Source organism: Schistocerca nitens, chromosome 10 (genome assembly GCF_023898315.1).
Source record: "Schistocerca nitens isolate TAMUIC-IGC-003100 chromosome 10, iqSchNite1.1, whole genome shotgun sequence".
In the NCBI taxonomy this organism is placed as follows: Eukaryota; Metazoa; Arthropoda; class Insecta; order Orthoptera; family Acrididae; genus Schistocerca; species Schistocerca nitens.
In genome coordinates this window covers 68668383-68691069 of record NC_064623.1, presented here as the reverse complement: position 1 = coordinate 68691069, position 22687 = coordinate 68668383, and the positions used below count along the sequence as shown (strand labels likewise).

The window sequence follows — 22687 nt, the reverse complement described above, 5'->3', positions numbered from 1 at the left end:
ATCTTTGCATCCACACTGCCAAGTAATGTGGGCTGTGTCATGTCCTAGAACACAGCTCCATGTTGGTTTAATTTGAACATGAACGAGCCGGTTGTGAACATTAGCTTTGCACGAGAAGTAAAAGAAACATCTTTTTAAACAACCACTAGTTCCCCAGCTACTACAGGAGGGATCTGACACAGAAATTGTGTTTTGAAGTGGGAAAAGAATTACATATACATGTATATAGTATACTGTACAGATATTTAAAATAAAATTACCAGTACATTAACGGGAGCAGCTGTACAAAAAACATGAATCATACTGATAGTATTCTTTTGTTTGACTAGCAGTCTTTGTCATTTTGCAAAATTTCATTTTCAAGTGAAAACAAACAAAGAAAACGGCAGAAAAATGACAGAAAACACACAGATCTCTGATATGATATATGTAAATGCAATGATGTTCACATATAAATGAGCACAAACCACTATGACCACCTTTCCACATACAGTATACCCCACTTTTATGTTTCCAGAATTAATGTTTTCCTGCTGTTTATGACATTTTTTATCACTGCTGTCCAATTTCCTATGTCCACAGTGTTAATTTACACCTGATTTTGTGACAACATATTCATAATTATCCTGTGCTTTACACTTTGTGAAAAAATATTCATGGAGAAAAAGTGACATAAAATGACACTGGCATGACGTTGGTTGTCGCATAGTGTTACAGACATTATGTGGTTAAGTTTCTTGACACGAAGGCGCTCTACTCAGCGGATTTGAAATGGTAAACACATAAAAGTAGGAACAATTTGTGCTGTATTTCCTGCTGCTACCAAGCTCCACTCGGTGTGTTGGCTGATGGTAGTAACTAGGTTTGTTTGAATAAAGATATCGCGACCAATGACAAGCATATCCAAACTGTGCCTACTTCACATGAGCTGTTTTGTGATTGTTGTGATTGTCATGACACCTTTGTGAAACCATATTTGACATGAAACTTCCTGGCAGATTAAAACTGTGTGCCCGACCGAGACTCGAACTCGGGACCTTTGCCTTTCGCGGGCAAGTGCTCTACCAACTAAGCTACCGAAGCATGACTCACGCCCAGTACTCACAGCTTTACTTCTGCCAGTACCTCGTCTCCTACCTTCCAAACTTTACAGAAGCTCTCCTGCGAACCTTGCAGAACTAGCACTCCTGAAAGAAAGGATATTGCGGAGACATGGCTTAGCCACAGCCTGGGGGATGTTTCCAGAACGAAATTTTCACTCTGCAGCAGAGTGTGCGCTGATATGAAACTTGGAAGGTAGGAGACGAGGTACTGGCAGAAGTAAAGCTGTGAGTACCGGGCGTGAGTCGTGCTTCGGTAGCTCAGTAGGTAGAGCACTTGCCCGCGAAAGGCAAAGGTCCCAAGATCGAGTCTCGGTCGGGCACACAGTTTTAATCTGCCAGGAAGTTTCATATCAGCGCACACTCCGCTGCAGAGTGAAAATCTCATTCTGGAAGCATCTTTGACATGTTTCGTCTTATGGCTATTAGTGCTAGTTGACACCTTCACTCATTTTGCATGTTCAAATGTTTTTTAAAAACAGCTCCAATTACATATTTTTTCACGCTGAGCAAAATGTGTCTGAGAGTCTATCCTCATTGTCAAGTGCAGTGTTTCTGTATGTATTTTTTGTGATAATTTGCGTATGTGTGGTTTTCTACATAACTGAGAAGGCAGAGTACCTGTTATCTCGCAAAGATAACTACAGTGCAAGAACAATACATATGACAACACCGCACAAAATACTTACATAAATATTTGTACTTGATGAAAAATTCTTGAAAAGCATCATGCTAAGCAGGAGATACTACATAACTGGTGCGGGGTTTTTCGTTATTTAGATAGTGAATGACAGCTGCAGGCTTTCCAGAAACATTGATTATGATGTATAAAATTGACTCAGATGTTTCTACTTCACGGACAGTTATCAGTTCCAGTTACATCAGTGGTTTTTTATTACATAATAAAAGAGTCCGTGACAAGTATTTTAATGCCAATTATGTACATATGTCATCCATAAAGTGTGAAAATGTAAGGGTATCCTATACATAACTTATCCTATACATAACTTCTACAGCTTAAAATGTTACTTACTACATTTTACATTTTCGTGAAGTTTACATTTTTTTTTAAAAGGTCCCTTGAAAAGTGTAAAAGCGGGGTTTCACTATGTATAAATCTCAAGACATTAGGGCTTTCAAAATGAAAGTAATGTCATGTTATGGCAGAAGAAATCTACTGTGCTAAATAACTGTAGCACTGTTTAGTCATTCCATAAAAAGCTGTCGGACAATGGGAACTCCAGGTTGGAATATCAGTGCTATAAGAAAAAGTGGGATTGCTAGTCTCTGTGAGTTGCAGAGAGGTACAACGAAAAGACAGTTATAAATTAGCATTCGGCCAAAGTCGTCCTCTGAAAAGGAAAAACACACACACACACACACACACACACACACACACACACACACACTTGTGTGCAAGGATACCTTGCACATGCATGACCCCATCTCCAGCAGCTCGGGCCAGAAAGAAAATTGTTAGGTACAGTGGAACAATCTGGAGGGAGCAGAGAAGGGGAATGGATACATGGTAAGGGTGGAGGGGGAGTGTGCTGTCGAGTGGAACATGCTAACAGGCACAAGTTGGGAGGCTGGATTGGATTTGAGGGGTGGGGAGGAGGAGTGGGGAAGGGGAAAGATGGGCAGGTGCATTGATAGAGGGCGACACACAAAAAGGGCAAGGGGTCGAGAATAGGATGGGAGGGGCTGGAAATGGCTGGGTGGAAGGAGTGGTACAGTAAGTTAACATAGGTGCAGGCTGGGATAATTTCGGGAACGGAGAATGTGTTGCACCTAATGAGGAAAGGGTGTCTTCGCCCTGAGTCCAGATTTTGAAGATACCCTCATTCCTTCACAACCTCAACACCTTCCTCTCATCAGCTTCACCTGGTCCTCCTCAATGCAGTGTGCCTCCTTCATGGACTTTGACCTCCTCCTCTCTGATAGCTCCATCCACACTTCCGTCCATATTAATTCCACTAACCATGAACAGTCTGCATTTCAAAACTGTCACCTCTTCCACAGCAAAAAATTCTTCCTATACAGCCTGGCCACCCTAGGACAGTGTATATGCAGTGACAAGAACTCCCTCGCCCAGTATGTATAGGGTCTGACCGAGGCATTCACAGGCAGGCACTATCCACCAGATCGAATCAGGAAACATATCTCCTGTGCCATTTCCCCACACACCCCGATTTCTTCAACCAACCCCAAGAACCAGCTATAAAGTAATGCCCCCTTAGTCACCCAATACCACCCTGGACTGGAACAACTGAACCATATCCTTCGACAGGATGTTAATTACCTATCATCATGCCCCGAAACCAGGGACATCCTACCCGAGATCCTTCCCACCCCTCCTAAGGCGGTGTTCCGTCACTGAACAATCCACCCACCCAGCACTTCCTATTCCAGTTCTGTCACACACTTGTCTTACCCCATCAGAGGCCGGGGCACCTGAGGCTGGGACACGTGTGAAAGCAGCCATGTCATATACTAACTCTGTTTCAACTATTGCACAGCTTTTTATATTTTTATGACTACCAGCCAGCTGCCACCAGGATGAATGGGCACTGCCAGACTTGACCAAGAGCGAAATAGACCAGCCTGTGGCACCCCATCCAGCTGAACATAAAATCCATGATTTCAGTGGCTGCTTCTCTACCCGTGCCTGTCTGGATCCTCTCTTGCACCACCAGCTTTTCTGAATTGCGCAGATGGGAGTTGTCCTAAAACACATTCTTCACTCCTGACATTATCTGGGCTTCAACCTACTGTCCTGCACTTCGTATCTTGGCAGTCTAGTCCCAGCATACTCAGACAGCACTTTCCTCCCAACCTCCACCCATCTCTTGCTACCCCTTCCCTTTTCCCTTCCCCTACTCCACCCCACCCCATCCCCTCCAGATTGCTGTTTCCATTCTACGTGACAGTTTCATTCTGGTCTGAGCTGCCAGAGATGGCGGTCATGTGCATGACGTGTGCTTGCTTGTGTGAATGATTTTGTGTTTTCTTTTTCTGGAGGAGGCTTGGCAGAAAGCTGCTGTGTCTTTTATTTGTGCCTGTCTTGAGTTATCTTTTCCCTATAAAAAGGTATGAATTTCGGTTGTGCCTTGCAGCTCCTTGCCTGCTTTATATAGCCTGTAGTTTATATTTCCTTAAATGCATGGTTGAATCTAGAATTTTCTAATTTATGTGTAGTAAATATGATGATGATGATAAATAATAATAGAGAACTATATCGTCTTCTGAGCTTGAATCTGTACTCTACATGTTAAGTGTAACCAAAAGATACTCATTTGGAACAAACAGCACTCCTCCATCACACTTGCACATGACAACTGCAGTTTCTCAGTTCAGAGTTACACTTTGTGTGGAACTGCATTGTCAGCCAGTTGGCAACCAATTGCTGTTTTAGATCGCCTACCTGTAGTGTTCCTTTTCAGTTGCTCCATTGAGTTGTTTAGTTTTTGCCCTTGTGGATGTTTGCTGTTGAGGGTCTCCTATTGCTGTTACTGCAGATATTTGTTTTATGAGCATTAGGCCATGTTCCATGGCGTAATTTTCTGCCTAATGCTGCATTTCCCAATGCTGGTGATGTCGATGGCTTTAATGACTCTGAAAACAGTTCTTGAACAAACCGAGCAAGCCAAACTGTTTAAATGTGTCCACACTGTGGTAGGTTTGTGTTGTCGTCGGACCGCTGCCTAAGACCACAGAGTTGTGCTTACATGTTACTGACCTTGTAGTGGAGGAGAGTGGGTGCCTTCTGTCTTCTTTAGCACTTAAGATCCACAATTAATGTAATTTCAGCCACCCTCCTTTTCTGTTAAAGTTGTTTCTGTGCTTCTGAATTTCTGTTGCTGCATGCGTGGTAGTGATTAGATCTTGCTAGAGGGTCATTCCGTGTCAAATTAACACACTGATTAAGTTTGACATTCTCAAATTTTGATGAAACTAGGTGTACTTTGGTCTCTACATAGTTACCAACGAGAACCATAAACTTTTTTTCGTGTTTTAATTAAAAAAAAATATATTAAGCCTTGAATTTTCAAACTTTCACTAAAAATTTCTACATCCTGGTGTAGTAAATTGCCATTTTTGCCGAAACCAGATGAGGTACAGACTTTCAAAATGTGTCATTTTAAATTTCTTTAGATGGGCCTTTAATTTGTATGCAAAATAACAGTATTCAAAAATTAAATTAAAAAAATAGACTTTAATGCTCTAAAAAGCCATATTTTTTAACTTTTGAAAAAAAAAAATCACAGAATTTTTGTGGACTATACTCTTACACTTCTGAAAGTTTCATTTTGGGATCATCATGGGATCAAATGTTGCAAAATTTTCAAGTTCCATGTGTTGTGTGAAAAATGACTTTAATAGAGGTTCTGCATTAAGAAATAACCAAATTAGTTTTAAAACAGGGTGTATATGACCCGGGAAAATCCGGGTAATTTTTTCATCCGGGAGAAAACTGGGAAAAACCCGGGAATTGTTTAGAATTCCAGGAATTTTTCATTGTTTTATTTTTCAGTTAAGTTTTTGTTATTTTGACTGGTAAGAACCAATACTCTAACAAAGGATATTATTGTATCCCGCTACTGCAGAATAATAATGCAGCAACAAAACATGAATGGTAGGGAGGGGGGGGGGGGGGAACTTAAGTTCTTAAGTTGCAAAGGAAATGCGCCGTATACTACAACAACAACAACACAGTGCTCGTACAAGTGTCTGCCAACAGTAAAGTGTGTCAAAGGCTTTAGGAACACTATGCAATGCTTTATAACAACAAATTGCCTCCGATAAGCGTGACGTGACAACTGTTTAAATTAGATTGGTTTGAGCAGTTGCGGGCGGGCTCTTGCGCGTGCTCAGTTGAGTCTCGTATGAGTAGTACCTTCTCCGCTTCTGGTTACAGAATTGTGGCTGGGCGCCGCTACTTAGTATTGCCCCTGTTCTGGGGCTGATGCACAGAGCAGTCCGAGTTGGGGTGGGGAGGTGGGTCGTCTACACGTGACCTGTGTTCACGTTCAGTGATTTTGTTGTTTCTTCTTCGTTTATTGCTCTCACGTTAAATGATGTGGCTGGGAGCTATCAAATGAATTAAAATACATTCACATAATTACAGCAGGCTAAAATATGTTAATAGTTTCAGATTTTATTTCCAACTTTGGCAGTCAAGCATTTTGCTAGAGAAAGAGCAGCGCTTGGAATTGAATGTCAATATTGTTTGCTTTAGCATGTTTCTATGTGCCACATGTCAGCGTAGGAAAAAAAAAAAAAAAAAAATCTAATCGCATGTAACGGGACGACATTTGATGCGGCCAAAATATATTAACAGGTTTTGTTTTCCAGTTGCCTTATAGTGTGGACACTATAAACTGGCAGTTGGCTGTGAGTGTAAACAAACTAGAATTTTTGACCACATGAGGGGAGAGGAGCATTATGGGGAAACCAGCTATCATAGGGCATCAAGCCCACATCCACACAATTCTCATCTACATTAGCATTTATCACAAATTATACATTTTTTAGGTCATGAGCTGTGGTTGCCTTCCTACACCTGATTTTATAATGGTGAACACTATTGGTAAGAGTGTATTTAAATAAATTGAACACACTTATTTTCATTTTGGTGGCATTTCAGTTGAGGTAGAAAAATTTTGCTTACATTTGTAAAATCTTTTTACTTTTGAATGTGTCGTGCACGCACAAACTGAGTGTGAATGTGCTGCACTTTCCGGCGCGGTCTACTTTTGACAGCATTTTGAAAACCTAACTTCAGCCAAATTTCTTTTTCAATACAAAAAAAAAATATTTTCACAATGATCAGTAGCCAGAACTTCTGCATCTGAGCTTCTTCCATCTACATGAAGAAGGCATTGTCTTTTTGCCTGGGAAAATTCTGTAACCTTTTGCTTTGTGTAGCAGGAAGCAAAGGAAATAATGTGGTCATAATTATGAGGAAGTTAGTATATATTTGCATTCCTAACAAATTATTTGAATGATGGGTGGATGTGGGAGAAGAGTGGAAACTTTCTCACATAAAATAGCTATGTAATTTGGAGATAGCAGTGGCAAGGGAATTGTTGCTTGTGTGTAGCCTACCGTGCTAAACATGGCCGTGCGAGCACTTACAAAACAGGCAACACAGCAAGCATGTGGCACTTTAGGTAGAAATAAGATTGGCCAGCCCCTGCCATTTGAATCGCTGGAACATCAGTAACAAAACTGTTTTAGTCAAAGTGTGGTATTAACCCTCTGCAACTGTTTAAATTAGATTTTAGATTAGATAGAAAGAAGGATCCTTTATTGTATGATTATATGATAGCGGAACAAACACTGGTAGCAGTTACTTCTGTAAAATATCTGGGAGTATGCGTGCGGAACGATTTGAAGTGGAATGATCATATAAAATTAATTGTTGGTAAGGCAGGTACCAGGTTGAGATTCATTGGGAGAGTCCTTAGAAAATGTAGTCCATCAACAAAGGAGGTGGCTTACAAAATACTCGTTCGACCTATACTTGAGTATTGCTCATCAGTGTGGGATCCGTACCAGATCAGGTTGACGGAGGAGATAGAGAAGATCCAAAGAAGAGTGGCGCGTTTCGTCACAGGGTTATTTGGTAAGCGTGATAGTGTTACGGAGATGTTTAACAAACTCAAGTGGCAGACTCTGCAAGAGAGGCGCTCTGCATCGCGGTGTAGCTTGCTCGCCAGGTTTCGAGAGGGTGCGCTTCTGGATGAGGTATCGAATATATTGCTTCCCTCTACTTATACCTCCTGAGGAGATCACGAATGTAAAATTAGAGAGATTAGAGCGCGCACCGGAGGCTTTCAAACAGTCGTTCTTCCCGCGAACCATACGCGACTGGAACAGGAAAGGGAGGTAATGACAGTGGCACGTAAAGTGCCCTCCGCCACACACCGTTGGGTGGCTTGCGGAGTATAAATGTAGATGTAGATGCAATCCAGTTTTTCGACTGAGTGCGTTCTCCTCAACTTGCATTTATTATAGCACACAGTGGGAACATATTGGACATAGTTTGACATTGGAAAATCATAATGTAGGACGTAGTCTGACAGTGGATGCAAAGCGTTAATGCTATCTTGAAAGAGGAATGATAACTCAACGATAAAGTGTGAGTTAAAGGTTGAGCAAATGAAAAACAAATGTAATCAAGTAGTGTGGAGTATATTGCAGTTGAAAATTAGTTTTTGACTGATAAATACCGTTTATGGTTCTCAGTAAATTTATGAAGTGTGATCGCAATTTTCATGATTTGTCATTTTCAAGTGTACATAGGGAGGTGTTGAAGCTTGCGTGCCTCAGTGATACGGTAGCTATATCGTGGATGCAACGACAATGGAGGGGTATCTGCGGAAAGCGTGACTAACCTGTTGTTCCTGAAAAGGGACAGCAACCTTCTCATTAATTGCAGGAGCAATAGTCTGGATGATTGGCTGATCTGGCCTCATAACATTAGCCGACATGCCTTTGCTGTGCTGCTAATTAAGGGGAAGCTACAGCTGCTATCCACTCGTGCCCACTCTACCACCCTACCCTCCGCCCTCCCTCAAGTGCAGGCTGCTCTATAATATTGCTTAGTGATCGTGAAATCCTCTTCAGTAAAATGTACTGGCGGTAAAATAGTCACCCATTTGGATCTCTGGTTGGAGGATGTTGTCATCAGGGAAAACAAAAATTTCACTCTATGGGTTAGAGTGTAGAATGTTAGATCCCTTAATTGGGTAGGTAGGTTTGAGAGTTTAAAAAGGGAATTGTAGGCCTATAATGACAATTAGTAAAGTGTGGTTGCAGGAAGAACAGCACTGCCGATCAGGTGAGGTACAGAGTTATCAACACAAAATCAAATAAGAATAAGGCAGAAGTGGATCTGATATGAGTAAGAAAACAGGAATGTGGATAAGCTAGTATGGGCTACTTTGTGAATGTGTTGTCACAGCCAAGAGAGGCTTATGTAACTGTGAGACAAAGATTTTGAAATACATTGGTTGTAAACTGCAGACTGAAACTGACAAAGTTACAGAAAGGTCGGAAATAGGATCTAGGTAAATTAAAGGATCCAGAGATTGTTCAGTGTTTCAGAGGGAGCACCAGGCTTTATTGGACTGAAAAGGGGGGGAAAGAATAAAAGAGAAAATGAAAGTGTGGCTTTGAGAGATTAAATAGGAAATGCAGCAAAAGATCACATTTGTAAAAAGGCAAAGCATAATAGAAATTCCTAAATAACACAGGTGCATTGAATTTGGCGAAAAGAGGAGAAAATATAAACGTGCAGCAAATGAAGTTGGTGAAAGGAAACACAAACTCCAAAAAAATGAGATGGGCAGAAAGCGCAAAATAGGTAAGCAGAAATGGCTAAAGGACAAGTGCAAAGTTGTAGAGGGGTGCATAATTAGGGGAAAGAAAGATGCCACCTATCAGAAAATTAAACAGACAGGATAAAAGAAAAGCAACCGTTTGAATATAGACGTAAGATGGCAAGCCAGTACTAAACAAAAGTAGGGAAAGCTGTAAGATTCAAAGAATATTTAAAGGGTCTTGTATAAGGGGAATAAACTTGAGGATAGTATTACAGAAAGAGAAAAGGAAGTAGATGGAGATGAGACGGGAGATAAGATACTATGAGAAACAAGTACCCTCGAGTAGAGGACATTCCCTCAGAATTATTGAGATCCTTGGGAGAGCCAGCCATGACAAAATGATTCCAGTTGGTGTGAAAGATATGAGGTGGGCAAAATACCTTCAGACTTCAGGAAGAATAAAGTAATTCCAATTCCAGGAAATGTAGGGGCTGACATTGTTTATACCACTGAACCATCAGGTTAGTAAGTCATGGTTGCAAACTGGTAAAGGCCAGCCTTGGGGAAGTCTAATTTAAGAACACACGAGGAACACCTTATGACTTACTGTAGTGGGTATATTGAAGAAAGGCAAACCTGTGTGTATTGTACTTGCATATTTAGAAAAAAAAAAGCTTTTCGCAGCATTGGGTTGACTACACTCTTCGAAATTTTGAAGCTAGCAGCAATAAAATACAGGGAACTAAAGATTATTTATAACTTGTACAGAAATCGGAGTGTATTTACAAGAGGCAGATGTGAAAGGGAAACAGTGGTTGCAGCCTACCAATGACGTTATTCAACCTGTTCATTGAGCAAGCAGGAAATGAAGGAGAAATTTGACAAAGGAAGTAAAGATCAGTGGGAAGAAATGAAGATTTTGAGGTTTGCTAACAACATTATAATTCTGTCAGAGGCAGCAAAGGATTTGGAAGATCAGTTGAATAGAATGAGTAGTGTCTTGAAAAGAGATTATTACATGAAGATTGACAAAAGCAAAGTGAAGGCAATAGTGTGTAATTCAATTAAATCATGTATACTGACAAAGTTGGATTAGTAAATGAGAAACTAAAAGTAGTGGATGAGTTTCACTATTTGGGCAGTAAAATAACTGATGATGGTAGAAGTGGAGAGGATATGAAATGCAGACACAGCAACAAGTTTTTTTTTTTTTTTGGAAAGAACGAGGTTAGCATCTAAAATAAATTTAAGTGTTAGGAAGTTGTTTTTGAAGATTATTACACCTGGAGTGTAGCTTTGTACAAAAATTGAATGTGGGCAGTAAGCAGTTCAGACAAGAAAAGAACAGAAGCTTTTGAAATGTGGTGCTATAGAAGATTGCTAATCATTGCTGAAGATTAGATGAATAGATTGAATGATAAACAAAGGGGTACTGAAACAAATTGAGGAAAAAAAATTATGCCACAACAACCTGACTATAAAAGAAAGAATCGATTGGACAGATCTGACATGTCAAAAGGATTTTCAGTTTTGGTAATGGAAGGAATTGGGGGAGGGACGGTGGTAAAAATTTTAGGAGGAGACCAAGGCTTCAGCACAGTAAGCAGCTTCAAATGGCTGTAGACTGAAGTAGTTAATGCAGAGATGAAAAGGCTTGCACAAGATAGATGAAGAGCTGTATCAAACCTGTCTTCAGATTGAAAGCCACCACCACAATGAAGACTTTGTCTTGGTTGATTGATGGTGAATCTTCTGGGTTGTATGGTTGTGGCTAATGGAACCTTTGATTTCTTCTTTTTCTTTTCTTTTTTTGCCCCCTGGCCAGTGCTCAGTGCTGCAGTGGTCATCGTCATCTTCTCCAGGTCCTGCGGAGTCTTGCTGACGACAGGATGGGTGTGAGAGATGATTAAAATACCATCAGTCAGCAAGATGTGAGAAGTTGGCAAGAGCCGGTGCAACCAGGAGCACCTTTGAATTTGGCCAGTGCAGCTATGGGCGATACGTCAGGAACAAAAAAAGGGGAGGGGGGGTCCTCACAACTATAGAATACGGAATAGTCACCAGAAATCAATGCATTAGTACTGTTACAAGTGAACAAAATCACCAGCAGGATTTAATTTCATCGCAACACAAACAACTATCGCTGCTATGGGGTTCGGCTAAATCTGAAATCTGCCTGTGATACTACTTTGTTTGGCAGTTGAATTATAAATACTGCAGAGATTGTAAAGATTACTGCTTTCTTTCATTTCTATATTAGATTTTGGTGACTTGTTGGCTTGGAAGTCAGGTAAATAACTTTTGCAATAAAATTTCCTTACTCTAAACTTTACATTTATATCATACAAAAATCAATGCTGTTATCTAAAGCCAATGCCAATACTGATCAAGTAATACTGTGTTTGGTTCCTCAGGATGTTGCAGCAAACTATACTGCCTCCCAGCAGTGGAATGTGAATCTTGTACAGCAACAATGGCAGCAGTGGCAGCAATGGCAACAGCAGTTTCAACAGTGGCAGCAACAGTTTGGGGACAAGGTCAGTGTAGGCAACAATTTTTATGGTATCTTTTGCTGTCCTTAATATGGGATAAGTTCAGCATGAAACTAGTGATTAGAAACAGCTGTAACTGTTTAATGCATAGCGATACATCTATAACAGGTAGAGAGAACTAGACCTAACCTGACTTCGCACATCTACAACTAATTACCAATGGCCCGATGAGTTGTCTGGCATTACAGTACACAAACATTTCTCGTGAATCAATATATCAGTGAAAAACTCGCCAAAATCCTTACAGTAAGCCGGCCGCAGTGGCCGAGCGGTTCTAGGCGTTTCAGTCTTGAACCGTGTGGCTGCTACGGTTGCAGGTTCGAATCCTGCCTTGGGCATGGATGTGTATGATGTCCTTAGGTTAGTTAGGTTTAAGTAGTTCTAAGTTCTAGAGGACTGATGGCCTCAGATGCTAAGTCCCATAGTGCTCAGAGCCGTTTGAACCATACAATAGTGCCTGAAATTAGCCTACACATAGACCCAGAGATGCCAACTGTTACAAATAAGTTGTAATAATTACAAATTTCCTCCAATAATCATGACTTTATGAATGACATGACAAAAATTACTTTTTTTTAAAAAAGAGTTTTTGTTCATATAACAATATAAAGTGCTTGAAAAGGATGCACAGGAGAAAATCGTTCTTTATAACATGCATTCTCACCAATATTTCTTTTCACATTTTTCATAGACATTTGGCATACTCGCCCTTTTCTGTTCCTTGTAGAACTAGGTTACACTGAACACCATATATGGTATATGACTTTACTCATCCTATGCATAGCTAGGAATGAAGTGGTTTATTTTGCGCAGTTGTTTTCTTTGCTAGTCACACAATGATTCCTCCTGGTGAGTTCCCATGCAGGTGTCTTTGTTTTCTTGTGATGACAAACTGGAGTTCAATTCTGTTTCATGAATAATGTTTGTGTGTAACATATTAGCAAGTGTTAATTGTATTTATCATAAACAAACTAACATAGAACGCTCTTCTAGTGCACACTAAACATATGGCAAGGAAATATGTTCACAAGATTTTGAAATAAACAATTAAGCGATTTCTGGTGCAGCAAAATGTGTGTGGTGACAGTACTGGGACTAGTGACACTGTTAAGAAACAATAATTGTACAAAAATGTAGGGAGAAATACTGAAAAGTAGGGCCCTGTTTACTGCATTCCTCCAAAACTGATTCACACGTGTTTATAGTGCGTGGGGCTGGAATTTTTCAGTTGCCGCAAACGTGGCTAGCAAAATTCTTTCAGATACAGTGAAGCTGAAGGATATGAACAAGAACTTAACAGTTTTTACCAAATCTTCAGAAGATGAAAGTTTGAAACTTCCTGGCAGATTAAAACTGTATGCCGGACCGAGACTCAAACTCGGGACCTTTGCCTTTCATGGGCAAGTGCTCTACGATCTGAGCTACCCAAGCACGACTCGTGCTCCGTCCTCACAGCTTTACTTCCGCCACTACCTCGTCTCCTATCTTCCAAACTTCACAGAAGCTGTCCTGTGAACTTTTCATAACTAGCACTCCTGGAAGAAGGGATATTGCAGAGACATGGCTTAGCCGCAGTGTGGGGGATGTTTCCAGTATGAAATTTTCACTCTGCAGCAGAGTGTGCGCTGATATGAAACTTCCTGGCAGATTAAAACTGTGTGCCGGACCTAGGCTGTGGCTAAGCCATGTCTCCGCAATATCCTTTCTTCCAGGAGTTCTAGTTCTGCAAGGTTCGCAGGAGAGCTTCTGTGAAGTTTGGAAGATAGGAGACAAGGTACTGGCGTAAGTAAAGCTGTGAGGACAGGGTGTGAGTCGTGCTTGGGTAGCTCAGATGGTAGAGGACTTGCCCGTGAAAGGCTAAGGTCCCGAGTTCGAGTCTCGATCCAGCACACAGTTTTAATCTGCCAGGAAGTTTTATATCATCGCACACTCTGCTGCAGAGTGAAATTCTCATTCTGGAGATGAAAGTTTGTTACCAAAATGCAGAGTTGTTATTTACGACATTCCTTACTGAGCCCAATTTGCCTTGAATCATGCAGTGACCATGCAGGATTTTTGTTCAAGATAAAGATTCCTGATTCAGAAATAGCCTCCAAGTACAGTTGTGGTAGAACAACAATGGGAGCACTAGTGTGGCTCCAAAACGAAAAGCTTGCCACCAGTGTCTTTTTAACAAACCGGAACTGATAGCAACTGAGGAGTATTATGCCCAAAAAATGATCCTTCAACTTCTACTTCAGAGATCTCGTGCAGATCTGAGACGTCAACCTCTAGCAGATAAAAAAAAGGGTTCTGTATATAACTGCCATCTTTGTGATGGAAGTGGAACCCTTCTGCAAATTGCTGCAGATTTCAAAGTTGGGCCATCAACAAGTGTCAGCGAGTGAACCATTCAACGAAACATATCAATACTTGCTTTCGGAGCCAAAGACCCACTCGTGTACCCTTGATGACTGCACGACAGAAAGCTTTACACCTCGCCTGGTCCTGTGAAGACCAACATTGGACTGTTGATGACTAGAAACCTGTTGCATGGTCAGATGAGTCTCATTTTAAATTGCATTGAATGCATGGATGTGTACAGGTATGGAGAAAACCTCATGAATCCATGTACCCTGTATGTCAGCAGGGGGCTGTTTAAGTTGGTGGAGGCTCTGTAATGGTGTGGGGTGTATGCAGTTTGATTGATAAGGTACATTTGGTATGTGTAGATACGACTCTTGACAGGTGACATGTATATATGTATCCTGTCTGATCACCTGCATCCATTCATATTCATTGTGCATTCCTATGGACTTGCACAATTCCAGCAGGACAGTGTGACACCCCACATGTCTAGAATTGCTACAGAGTGGCTCCAGGAACACTCTTCTGAGTTTAAACACTTCCGCTGGCCATCAAACTCCCCAGACATGAAGATTATTGAGCATATCTGGGATGCTTTGCAACTTGCTGTTCAGAAGAGATATCCACCCCGTCATACTCCTATGGGTTAATGGACAACCCTGCAGGATTCATGGTGTCAGTTCCCTCCAGCATTACTTCAGTTATTAATCGAGTCCATGCCACATCATGTTGTGGCACTTCTGCGTGCTCATGGGGTCTCTACATGATATTAGGCAGGTATACCAGTTCCTTTCGCTCTTCAGTGTGTGATTCCTCTTAATGAGGTGGCGTCATAGTTGGAAAGTATTTTCACAAAGGATACATTAGATCCCTTGAAACATTGTATAACATTTACTTACTTTCAATGGGACAACGAATTCTATATGCAAACTGATGGTGTGGCTATGAGGTATACCCAGAACAGTTGTAACAAATTTTTATATTGTTTATGGAATTGGGTTATTTCCTATTCCATTCACCTATGGAGCGGGGAAAAATGATTGTTTTAATGCCTCTGCGCATGCAGTAATTTTTCTAATGTTATCCTCAAGATCCCTATGTGAGCTATATGTAGGGGGCTGTAGTATATTCCTAGAATAATCATTTAAAGCTGGTTGTTGAAACTTTGTTAACAGACGTTCTCGGGATAGTTCAAGTCTATCTTAAAGTGTCTTCTAGTTCATTTCCTTCAGTATTTCTCTGACATTCTCCCATGGATTAAACAAACCTGTGACTATTTGTGCTACCCTTCTCTGTATATGTTCAAAATACCCTGTTAGTCCTATCTGGTACGAGTTTCATACACTTGGGCAATATTCTAGTATGAGCCGCACGACTGGTTTGTAAGCAATCTCTTTTTTAGACTGATGCAACTTCCCCAGTATTCTACCAATGAGGCGAAGTGTACCACTTGCTTAACCCACGACTGAACATATTTGATCATTCCATTTTATATCCATACAAAGTGTTACACCCAGTTATCTGTACGAGGTGGCCCATTCCAATAATGACTCATTGATTTATAGTCATAGGATAATACAAAATTTTACATTTCTGAACACTTAGAGCAAGTTGCCAATATTTGCACCACTTTGAAATCTTATCGTGGTCTGTCTGAATACTTATGCAACTTCTTTCAGGTATTACTTCATTGTAGATATCAGCATCTGCAGAAAGCCTTATTTCACTATTGATATTCTACATCTACATCTACATTTATACTCCGCAAGGCACCCAACGGTGTGTGGCGGAGGGCACTTTACGTGCCACTGTCATTACCTCCCTTTCCTGTTCCAGTCGCGTATGGTTCGCGGGAAGAACGACTGTCTGAAAGCCTCCGTGCGCGCTCTAATCCCTCTAATTTTACATTCGTGATCTCCTCGGGAGGTATAAGTAGGGGGGAGCAATATATTCGATACCTCATCCAGAAACGCACCCTCTTGAAACCTGGCGAGCAAGCTACACCGCGATGCAGAGCGCCTCTCTTGCAGAGTCTGCCACTTGAGTTTATTAAACATCTCCGTAACGCTATCACGGTTACCAAATAACCCTGTGACGAAACGCGCCGCACTTCTTTGGATCTTCTCTACCTCCTCCGTCAACCCGATCTGGTAGGATCCCACACTGATGAGCAATACTCAAGTATAGGTCGAACGAGTGTTTTGTAAGCCACCTCCTTTGTTGATGGACTACATATTCTAAGGACTCTCCCAATGAATCTCAACCTGGCACCCGCTTTACCAACAATTAATTTTACATGATCATTCCACTTCAAATCATTCCGTACGCATACTCCCAGATATTTTACAGAAGTAACTGCTACCAGTGTTTGTTCCGCTATCATATAATCATACAATGAAGGATCCTTCTTTCTATGTATTCGCAATACATTACATTTGTCTTTGTTAAGGGTCAGTTGCCACTCCCTGCACCAAGTGCCTATCCGCTGCAGATCTTCCTGCATTTCGCTACAATTTTCTAATGCTGCAACTTCTCTGTATACTACAGCATCATCCGCGAAAAGCCGCATGGAACTTCCGACACTATCTACTAGGTCATTTATATATATTGTGAAAAGCAATGTTCCCATAACACTCCCCTGTGGCACGCCAGAGGTTACTTTAACGTCTGTAGACGTCTCTCCATTAATAACAACATGCTGTGTTCTGTTTGCTAAAAACTCTTCAATCCAGCCACACAGCTGGTCTGATATTCCGTAGGCTCTTACTTTATCAGGCGACAGTGCGGAACTGTATCGAACGCCTTCCGGAAGTCAAGAAAAATAGCATCTACCTGGGAGCCTGTATCTAATATTTTCTGGGTCTCATGAACAAATAAGGCGAGTTGGGTCTCACACGATCGCTGTTTCCGGAATCCATGTTGATTCCTACATAGTAGATTCTGGGTTTCCAAAAACGACATGATACTCGAGCAAAAAACATGTTCTAAAATTCTACAACAGATCAACGTCAGAGATATAGGTCTATAGTTTTGCGCATCTGCTCGACGACCCTTCTTGAAGACTGGGACTACCTATGCTCTTTTCCAATCATTTGGAATCTTCCGTTCCTCTAGAGACTTGCGATACATGGCTGTTAGAAGGGGGGCAAGTTCTTTCGCATACTCTGTGTAGAATCGAATTGGTATCCCGTCAGGTCCAGTGGACTTTCCTCTGTTGAGTGATTCCAGTTGCTTTTCTATTCCTTGGACACTTATTTCGATGTCAGCCATTTTTTCGTTTGTGCGAGGATTTAGAGAAGGAACTGCAGTGCGGTGTTCCTCTGTGAAACAGCTTTGGAAAAAGGTGTTTAGTATTTCAGCTTTACGCGTGTCATCCTTTGTTTCAATGCCATCATCATCCCGGAGTGTCTGGATATGCTGTTTCGAGCCACTTACTGATTTAACGTAAGACCAGAACTTCCTAGGATTTTCTGTCAAGTAGGTACATAGAATTTTACTTCCGAATTCACTGAACGCTTCACGCATAGCCCTCCTTACGCTAACTTTGACATCGTTTAGCTTCTGTTTGTCTGAGAGGTTTTGGCTGTGTTTAAACTTGGAGTGAAGCTCTCTTTGCTTTCGCAGTAGTTTCCTAACTTTGTTGTTGTACCACGGTGGGTTTTTCCCGTCCCTCACAGTTTTACTCGGCACATACCTGTCTAAAACGCATTTTACGATTGCCTTGAACTTTTTCCATAAACACTCAACATTGTCAGCGTCGGAACAGAAATTTTCGTTTTGATCTGTTAGGTAGTCTGAAATCTGCCTTCTATTACTCTTGCTAAACAGATAGACCTTCCTCCCTTTTTTTATATTCCTATTAACTTCCATATTCAGGGATGCTGCAACGGCCTTATGATCACTGATTCCCTGTTCTGCACATACAGAGTCGAAAAGTTCGGGTCTGTTTGTTTTCAGTATGTCCAAGATGTTATCTCCACGAGTCGGTTCTCTGTTTAATTGCTCGAGGTAATTTTCGTATAGTGCACTCAGTATAATGTCACTCGATGCTCTGTCCCTACCACCCGTCCTAAACATCTGAGTGTCCCAGTCTATATTTGGCAAATTGAAATCTCCACCTAAGACATGCTGAGAAAATTTATGTGAAATGTATTCCAAATTTTCTCTCAGTTGTTCTGCCACTAATGCTGCTGAGTCGGGAGGTCGGTAAAAGGAGCCAATTATTAACCTAGCTCGGTTGTTGAGTGTAACCTCCACCCATAATAATTCACAGGAACTATCTACTTCTGCTTCACTACAGGATAAACTACTATTAACAGCGACAAACACTCCACCACCGGTTGCATGCAATCTATCCTTTCTAAACACCATCTGTACCTTTGTAAAAATTTCGGCAGAATTTATCTCTGGCTTCAGCCAGCTTTCTGTACCTATAACGATTTCAGCTTCGGTGCTTTCTATCAGCGCTTGAAGTTCCGGTACTTTACCAACGCAGCTTCGACAGTTTACAATTACAATACCGATTGCTGCTTGGTCCACGCATTTCCTGACTTGCACCCGTTGAGGCTGTTGCCCTTTCTGTACTTGCCCAAGGCCATCTAACCTAAAAAACCGCCCAGCCCACGCCACACAACCCCTGCTACCCGTGTAGCCGATTGTTGCGTGTAGTGGACTCCTGACCTATCCAGCGGAACCCGAAACCCCACCACCCTATGGCACAAGTCGAGGAATCTGCAGCCCACAGAGTCGCAGAACCGTCTCAGCCTCTGATTCAGACCCTCCACTCAGCTCTGTACCAAAGGTCCGCAGTCAGTCGTGTCGACGATGCTGCAGATGGTGAGCTCTGCTTTCATCCTGCTAGCGAGACTGGCAGTCTTCACCAAATCAGATAGCCACCGGAAGCCAGAGAGGATTTCCTCCGATCCATAACGACACACATCATTGGTGCCGACATGAGCGACCACCTGCAGATGGGTGCACCCTGTACCCTTCATGGCATCCGGAAGGACCCTTTCCACATCTGGAATGACTCCCCCCGGTATGCACACGGAGTGCACATTGGTTTTCTTCCCCTCTCTTGCTGCCATATCCCTAAGGGGCCCCATTACGCGCCTGACGTTGGAGCTCCCAACTACCAGTAAGCCCACCCTCTGCGACCGCCTGGATCTTGCAGACTGAGGGGCAACCTCTGGAACAGGACAAGCAGCCATGTCAGGCCGAAGATAAGTATCAGCCTGAGACAGAGCCTGAAACCGGTTCGACAGACAAACTGGAGAGGCCTTCCGTTCAGCCCTCCTTCGTCTTTCGCCCCCTGCCACACCTTGAGACGACCTCCCACTCTACCACAGGTGAGGGATCAGCCTCAATGCGGCCAGTATCCCGGGCAACCACAGTCGTAATCCGATCGGGGGATGCGTGGGACGAGCTGGCCGTCCCCGACAAACCCCCATCCGGACCCCCACAGTGATGCCCATTGGCAACAGCCGCAAGCTGTGTGACCGAAGCCAACACTGCCTGAAGCTGGGAGCGAAAGGATACCAACTCAGCCTGCATCCGAACACAGCAGTTGCAGTCCCTATCCATGCTAAAAACTGTTGTGCAAAGAACGTCTGAACTAATCTACAGAGAGCGCAAACAAATCGACACAAAATTTAAACGGTTATTAAAATACAGGATTGCCTAGTAAATGCAGTAATGCTGCTACTTGCCCAGGAAGGTGATTAATATACAATATGAATAGCAAGGTTCCCAACACATTTCCCTGGAGCACACCCGAAGTTACTTCTACATGTGATGATGAGACTCTTCCCTACCAAAAGTCCTCAATCCAGTCACTAATTTCACTTGATGTCCCATATGACAGTACACCTGAGTCAAATGCTTTTCGGAAATGAAGAAATACAGCATCTACCTGACTGCCTTCATCCAAAGCTTTTAGTGTGTCATGTGTAAAAAGTGCGAGTTGGGTTTCACATAATTGATGTTTTCGAAATCCATGCTTGTTGGCGTTGAGGTGGCCATTCTGTTCAAGATACCTCATTATGTGAGAGTTCAGAACATGTGCTAAGATTCTACAACAAATTGATGTCAACGATATTGGATGGTAGCTTCATGGATCACTCCTACTACACTTCTTGTAGATGGGTGTGACCTATGCCTTTTTCCAAGAATTGGGCATGATTTATTGTTCAAAGGATCTGTGATAGAAGAGGGGCAAACTCTGTTGAAAATTCCGTATAGAAACTGACAGGGATTCCTTTGGGGTTTGGAGTTTGGTTTAATTTTAATGATTTCAGCTGTTTCTCAACACCACTGACACTTCTTTAATTCATTTTTCAGTGGTATGCGGATCCTTTTTAAAGGAACATTTGAAAATGAAGTTAAGCATTTCACCTTTTGCTTTGCTACCCGCAGTATCAATTCCTGTCTCTTTCAGTAGGGACTCTGTCTCTTTCATAGGGACTGGACACCAACTTTAGTGCCACTAACAGTCTTAACATACAACCAGAATTTCTGTCTGTTTTGTGGAAGATTACTTGACAGTATTCTGCTACATTATTCATTGAAGGCATCAGGTATTGCTCTCTTGACAACCAACCGCGTTTCACTTAACATCTCTCTATCTATAGCACTGTGCTTTGTTTTACACCTGTTACAAAGTAATCTCTGTTTCTTTAGAAGTTTTCTTACGGTGACTGTATACCATGGAGGTTCTCTCCCATTATGAACTGTTTTACTGGATATATATCTATCTGGTGCTTGGTCAACTGCTCTTTTAGTCTCGAGCCAGAGTTCATCTACATTCTCCTGCCCTTTGCAGAAAGTTTGAAGTTCCCTATTGTGATATGACACTACTGATTTTTTATCTAGTTTACTGAACGTGTATATCTTTCTTCTTGTTTTAGTTGTCCTTTGGTAATCATTGTTGCCACAACTGTGGCATGGTCACTGATTCCAGTTTTGATGTGGACATCCCAAAGAGGTCGGGTCTGTTTGTTGCCATTAGATCCAGTATATATCCATCACGAGTGGAATGTCTTATCACGCCCACCACTGACAAAACTGTAATTTTCCCAATTAATTGTTTGATCATTAAAGTCTCCACCGATGATTACAGTATGGCTGGTAAACTTACATACAAGTGAACTGAGGTTTTCTCTAAAGTTTTCGGTGATATCAGGAGATGAGTCTGGTGGGCAATAGAAGGATCAAATTATCACTTTTCTCACCCCTGATACCAAGTCTTATCCAAACAATCTCACCTGCAGCTTCAGTTTCTATCTCGGTGGATTTGAGTTTGTTGTCTACTGCGACAAATACAGCACATCCATTTCCCATTTGCCTATATTTTTGATATACTCTTAGATTTTCCCCCAAAATCTCACTGCTGTCAATTTCGTGTTCAACTAGCTTTCTGTACCTAGCATTATGTAAGCTTCGCTGCTTTTCATGAGTGTTTCAAACTGTAACGCTTTGTTGTGAATGCTTTGCAGTTTACCATAAGGATTTTAATACTCTCACCTGTGAGAGGTATTTTTTATTTCTTTCGATCTTAAACTGATACTTCTGGGTTTCCTACAGCTATCATTATCTGGATTGTATGGAGAGTCGACTAATCTAAAAATTTGTGCATCCGACACACAGTCAGCCATGTGAGTAGCAGCCTCTGATCTGTAGGGCACACCTGACCTATCTAGGGGGACCCTACTATTCTCAATGCTGTAGCGCAAGTCCAGGAAGTCGCAGTTTAGCTTGTCACACAATCTTTGAAGTCTCTGGTTCGTCCTTCCATTCACTCAGAACCAAAGTGCCATGGTCAGTTCTGGGCACAGTGCTGCAAATTGTGAGCTTTGTTGAAACTCCATGTGCAAGGCTGGTATTCTTTGCTAATTGCTGGAATGACCCAAGAATGACCTCGGAGGCCAGATGACAGGCATCATTTGTTCCAATGTGTGCCACAATCTGCAGTTTGTTGGACACTGTTTCGTCAATGGCTGCCGGAATAGTCTCTTCAAACATGTTGAATGAGGCCCCTAGGCATACACACTGTCCCTTGCTGCCATTTGCCTAAGAGATACCAAGATTTGCCACAAGTTTGAACTGCTGGCAGTTAACCCTTTTGCATTTGCCTCCTCCTGACACTGGACAAAACATGTTTCCCCAAAACAGTTAAAGTTAGTCCCACTGGCGCAGTTTCAGTTTCAGTGAAAGACAGCATCCCGAACTTGTTGGCTAGGGGAACCGGCACAACACTGTGAATCCTCCCTGGTCCCCCATCCTGCCTGTGCAGCACACCTTGATCTACCTTTGACACGTCACTCACAGTCAAGGACAGGTAATGACAGATCTTGTACTTTTA

The 22687-nt window shown here is 42.0% G+C and overlaps 1 protein-coding gene across 8 annotated transcripts in view; it reads left to right on the top strand.

Annotated features, from left to right (window-relative positions):
* The window catches only part of LOC126210040 (YLP motif-containing protein 1-like), a 392244-nt gene that overhangs the window by 34764 nt on the left and 334793 nt on the right, over window positions 1–22687 (top strand). For all 8 annotated transcript variants that reach the window (XR_007540599.1, XR_007540598.1, XR_007540597.1 and 5 more), the window contains one exon: window positions 11845–11967. Coding sequence is in view for 5 of the 8 variants with exons in the window: in XM_049939145.1 (XP_049795102.1) it covers window positions 11845–11967 (123 nt within the window). In the remaining 3 variants the exon portion in view is untranslated. The remainder of the gene's footprint in view (window positions 1–11844; window positions 11968–22687) is intronic.